Source organism: Haliotis rubra, unplaced genomic scaffold (assembly GCF_003918875.1).
Source record: "Haliotis rubra isolate DU_JTF1 unplaced genomic scaffold, ASM391887v1 Scf370, whole genome shotgun sequence".
NCBI lineage: Eukaryota > Metazoa > Mollusca > Gastropoda > Lepetellida > Haliotidae > Haliotis > Haliotis rubra.
Genome location: NW_025767047.1, coordinates 520,986 through 526,985, shown reverse-complemented (window position 1 = coordinate 526,985; position 6,000 = coordinate 520,986). Strand labels below are relative to the sequence as shown.

The following is a 6,000-nucleotide window of genomic DNA, read 5'->3' as shown; positions in this document are numbered from 1 at the left end:
TTTCCAAAGTTTATTCAGTTTTGAAAACTGAGCTTGATATTGTCTCATTATAGATTAAACATAAACACCATGTGTTTGCTGTGGTAAAGTGGGTTATCATAGCTAGAATCTTGAAGATGCCAAGTGTAGGGATGTATGACACAGTGTCGCTCAGAGGGGCACCTTCTCCTCTGGGAGGCTCCCAGGAGTTGTGGGGGACTGGACAGCATCATCATCCCCAGCTGACTCACTCAGCTGCTCATCAACACTGGTGCTGGAGCGACTGCCAGATACACGGGCCTGAAACAGTCACTGACAAATCATACTTGCTTTCATGAGTGCAGCACCCACTGCCAGACATATTTGATTGCAACTTATTTTCAAATTCTTAATAATTATAACAGATAAATAAATAATGAAGCTTTGTTAATAAACATCGTCCTTACCAATATTCCATGCGTATGACTGTGAACAATTTCCCAAGCTGGGAAACAAGTCCATCAAGTCACACAGCTTTATTCCCCAATCCATTAGGCAAGGTAGTTAACTGACTATAAAGGTTCACTTTCCACCCAAACTCGACTTGAATTCTGGGGTTATATTTTTTATTTATTTTTTAAAATTTATATTAATTTCCACTTCATGTAACACAGTGCATAGGATGTTTTGCGTACATTTTCTAAGAATAAACATCAATTAAAAAAACTAGGCCTGGTACAGAAGAAAGGCTCAAGCTATTCATGACAATATTTACGCATATCATTAACTGAATAAATATCATCAGATTTTATACCTAATTATATGACATAAAAAGATTTTTTGAGTGATTCAAAATACAGGATATGCTTCGTACCTTTTCCTAAGTATAAACATCAATGATTGCTAGGATAGATAAAGATGACAGAATGATGCTATTCCTGATATCATTTACACATATCATTAACTTAATAAATATCTAAAGATATTATATCCAATTACATGCCACAGTCATAGATACATGTTCAAAAATATTTGGTTCCTTTGCATATATAATGAAATGAAGACAAGAATGCATAAAACTTGTCTTGGAGTTATATTTTGGCTGGACTGCTTAGTCCAATAAATGTGTTACGCAAAGAAACTGACAGACAGTCAACATAGTGCCTGTCATGCTGATTTCAGGCAATTGCAAGATCTGCAAAGCATGTGTACCATTTTCATATTCCTAACGAACATGCTCAAGTGAATTAAGAACATTACAAGGAAGGAAATATTTTATTACAACATAGATCTTGATTATCTATTAAATCGCCTTGACTGGGTGTCATCACAACATAACAGGTTATGAGATATATTCTGGAAATGAATCATACTCTGATGTTCTCTGGACTCATTTCAGTCTTACTGTTTAAGTCAAAATAATTCTCTTTTTAAATTCCAAGCTATCAAAAAGCACCAGTTTACAACTGAAACTATCTGTGCCAAATTTGGTGAAGGAATATTGTTTGGTCTAAAAGATCTGATTTATAAAAGACATCTTGAACTTATACAATTAAGTCCATTTTAAACACCCCTAATAAACACATTTCAGGGGTAACTATTAACTGACAACTACCTGTTATTTGCTGCTACATAGCAAATGGTTCTACATTTCCATAGTGTATGGATGTGGAGTCAACTGAACGCAAAAGGAATACACATGTATCACAATATATTCATGACACATGCTCAGTTTTATAAAAGTGCTAGGTGATTTGTCGGTGCATTGTTTTTTAAGAAACAATCTAAAAACACAGTGACACACCGAGTCCAAAGATATTCATGACATCCATTAGAACAACAATCATGCAAAACTGGAATCTATGGCTAGATGTATATGAACATGCTGATGAAATTAAGTTACTGTTAGCTGTAGCAACCAGACTCTGGACACAGCATCCACAGCAAGGTGTCCCTCTGAGGAGCACTAAGATTAATCTTGATCTGGTTAAATTGTGCCGACAAACGATGGAAACTGTGCACTTAAATCTAGAAGCTACAACATATACACTCACCAAGCGATCCTTTAAATTTTCTATTGAACGGGATGTCTAGAACAGATTCATAAACTATACTACAGGATCTTCTCTGTAATAAAATGGCCTTTGAAAAGGCAGACTTGTCCATAAACCTCAGTCAACATTCTTCTTTGAGAGACATGATACCATAAAAATTTCTTGCTTATGGTCTTTAATGTGGTATGTACTGCGCTGTTACAAATGCCCAAGAAGAGCTGTAAGTGTGATGCTACCCAGTAACACTGAGTGCTCCCAACATCCAGCTGTTGCTGCTGCTACTGCCCTTGAAGACATGCCACATGGAGATTGAGGAATCGTTTGCTGTGTCAGTCTACTTTATTGGGCCATCTTAACTTTACTGTTGAAAAGTATTTGTATTTTTAAAACCAAAAACTTGAGCCCCATTGCTCCCAGTGCATTGTCAGAGATGATTGTTAAAACATGATACTTGTGCTACTATTTCATTATGTTTCAAAAGGGAGACGTGTCTTAAGAAATTAAGAAACCAAATTCAGTGGTATGTAGGAGACATGCTAGTCATGAAGACTTTTATGTGTTGTTAGCTTATGGTTGAAGAAACTATTACTGGTATCTGGGTTAACACATTATGTAGCCCAAGTTTTAGAGGAGGCCTCATACTACTATGTTATGAAAGCATGGTGATGGTTACTTGGTTAGTTTGACATACCACTGACGTACATGCTGATAACTGATGCATTCAAACACAATCAAATGTAAAACACCACTTGACCATTAAATACTCAAAACACATTTAACATTATTGCTTTTTATCATGTCTTAGTAAAAACAATTAAATTCAAAACCTTCTATTTTCTTATGGGCTGTTTAGGTTGTACACTCCCAAGGAGACGTGAAAGCCATTTGAAATCACACTGATGTACACAGTTGACAAGGTTTTAATAATGTAGCACCAGGAGTATGACTAACCCTGTGGATATGACCCCATGACCCCTGAGGGGTATAAACGTTGTTTATACATATAGCATATTACTATTATTGCACTACATGTTTAATGAGTTCACACTTTAAATATATGTGCATTGTACAAAAAAAAAAAGGAAAAACATTATACTTGAGAAGACAATGTACACTCAACACCCTGGCCTCACACACCACCTCTTGCAGCACCCTGACCCCACACAACATCCCTTACAACACCCTTGCCCAACACAACATCCCTTACAACACCCTGGCCCCACACAACATCCCTTACAACACCCTGACCCCACACAACATCCCTTACAACACTCTGGCCAAACAAAACATCCCTTACACCACTCTGGCCCCACACAACATCCCTTACAACACCCTGGCCCCACACAACATCCCTTTACACCACCCTGGCTCCCACACAACACACCTGGCCCCACACCATCCCTTACACCACCCTGGCCCACACACAACATCCCACACAACACCCTGGCTTGGCCCCACACAACATCCCTTACACCACCCTGGCCCACACACAACATCCCTTACAACACCCTGACCCCACACAACATCACCCTTACAACACCCTGACCCCACACAACATCCCTTACAACACCCTGGCCCCACACAACATCCCTTACACCACCCTGGCCCCACACAACATCCCTTACAACACCCTGGCCCCACACAACATCCCTTACACCACCCTGGCCCCACACAACATCCCTTACAACACCCTGGCCCAACACAACATCCCCTTACAACACCCTGGCCCCACACAACATCCCTTACACAACATCCCTGGACCCCACACAACATCCCTTACAACACCCTGACCCTACACAACATCCCTTTACAACACACAACATCCCTACAACCTGGACCTCCAACACAACATCCCTTACAACACCCTGACTCCCCACACAACATCCCTTATAACAACACCCTGGACCCACACAACATCCCTTTATAACACCCTGGCTCCTACACACACAACATGGACCCTACACAACATCCCAACAACCCTGGCCCCACACAACATCCCTTACAACACACTGACCCACACAACATCCCTTACAAATACTCTGACTCCTACACAACATCCCTTACACAACACCCCTGGCTCCAACACAACATCCCTTACACAACACTGGACTCCCACACAACATCCCTTACACCACCCTGGCCCCACACAACATCCCTTACAACACCCTGACCCCACACAACATCCCTTACAACACCCTGGACTCCCCACACAACATCCCTACAACACCCTGACCCCACACAACATCCCTTACAACACCCTGCCCCACACAACAACACACCTGGCTGACCCCCACATCCTCTTACAACACCTCTGGCTCCAACACAACATCCCCTTACAACACTGACCCCACACAACATCCCTTTACAACACCCTGGCCCCACACACAACATCCCTTACACAACATCCCTTACATCACCTCTGGCTCCCACACACAACATCCCTCACACAACATACAACACCCCTGGCCCCACACAACATCCCTTACAACACCCTGACCTCCCTACACAACATCCCTTACACACACACAACATCCCTTACAACACCCTGACCCCACACAACATCCCTTACAACACCCTGGCCCCACACAAACATCCCTTACAACCCTGGCCCCTTACAACACCCTACAACACCCCACACAACAACATCCCTTACAACACCCTGGCCCCCACACAACATCCCTTACAACACCCTGGCCCCACACAACATCCCTTTACAACACCCCTGACCCCACAACATCCCACAACACACAACATCCCTTTACACACCCTGGCCCTGGCCCACACAACATCCCTTACAACACCCTGGCCCACACACACAACATCCCTTACAACCCTGGCTCCTCACAACATCCCTTACAACACCCTGACCCCACACAACATCCCTTACAACACCCTGGACTGACCTCACACAACATCCCTTACATCACCCTGGCCCCACACAACATCCCTTTACAACACTGACTCCTCACACAACATCCCTTACACCACCCTGGCCCCACACAACATCCCTTACAACACTGACCCCACACAACATCCCTTACAACACCCTGGCCCAACACAACATCCCTTACAACACCCTGACCCCACACAACATCCCTTACAACACTGTTCTCACACAACATCCCTTACATCACCCTGGCCCCACACAACATCCCTTACAACACTGACCCCACACAACATCCCTTACAACACCCTGGCCCCACACAACATCCCTTACAACACTGACCTCACACAACATCCATTACACCACCCTGACCCCACACAACATCCCTTACAACACCCTGGCCCCACACAACATCCCTTACAACACCCTGGCCCCACACAACATCCCTTACATCACCCTGGCCCCACACAACATCCCTTACAACACTGACCTCACACAACATCCCTTACAACACCCTGGCCCCACACAACATCCCTTACACCACCCAGACCCCACACAACATCCCTTACAACACTGACCTCACACAACATCCCTTACAACACCCTGGCCCCACACAACATCCCTTACAACACCCTGACCCCACACAACATCCCTTACAACACCCTGGCCCCACACAACATCCCTTACAACACCCTGGCCCCACACAACATCCCTTACAACACCCTGGCCCCACACAACATCCCTTACAACACCCTGACCCCACACAACATCCCTTACATCACCCTGGCCCCACACAACATCCCTTACAACACCCTGACCTCACACAACATCCCTCACTTGACACACCATCCCTATGCTATGCTATTCTTCAACATGCCCCACACACTAATTTTTTATTTGCATTGCTATCTTAATTCTTCTTGCTAGGGCCACCACCATTGCCTTACACCACCCCCATTCCCCCACTCATTCTCCCACCTACAGATACAGCATGAACAGGTGGAGTAAAGACAATATTTACTCTCACCTTGACACTGGCATAGGTATGTCCAACACTCTCTTCAAGGGACTTGAATGTTGAAGAATTCCTGAAATACATATTGT

At 43.8% G+C, this 6,000-nt stretch overlaps 1 protein-coding gene across 5 annotated transcripts in view; it reads right to left on the bottom strand.

The window, feature by feature from the left end:
* The window catches only part of LOC124285936 (tumor protein D54-like), a 47,627-nt gene continuing 41,627 nt past the window's right edge, over positions 1 to 6,000 (bottom strand). For 4 of the 5 annotated variants that reach the window (XM_046722223.1, XM_046722222.1, XM_046722219.1 and 1 more), the window contains 3 exons: positions 5,924 to 5,984; positions 2,013 to 2,048; positions 1 to 279 (listed from right to left, as the gene is read on the bottom strand). In XM_046722223.1, the coding sequence (XP_046578179.1) occupies positions 151 to 279; positions 2,013 to 2,048; positions 5,924 to 5,984 (226 nt within the window). In that variant the 3' untranslated portion in view covers positions 1 to 150. The remainder of the gene's footprint in view (positions 280 to 2,012; positions 2,049 to 5,923; positions 5,985 to 6,000) is intronic. The other variant, XM_046722220.1, reaches the window with a different exon arrangement.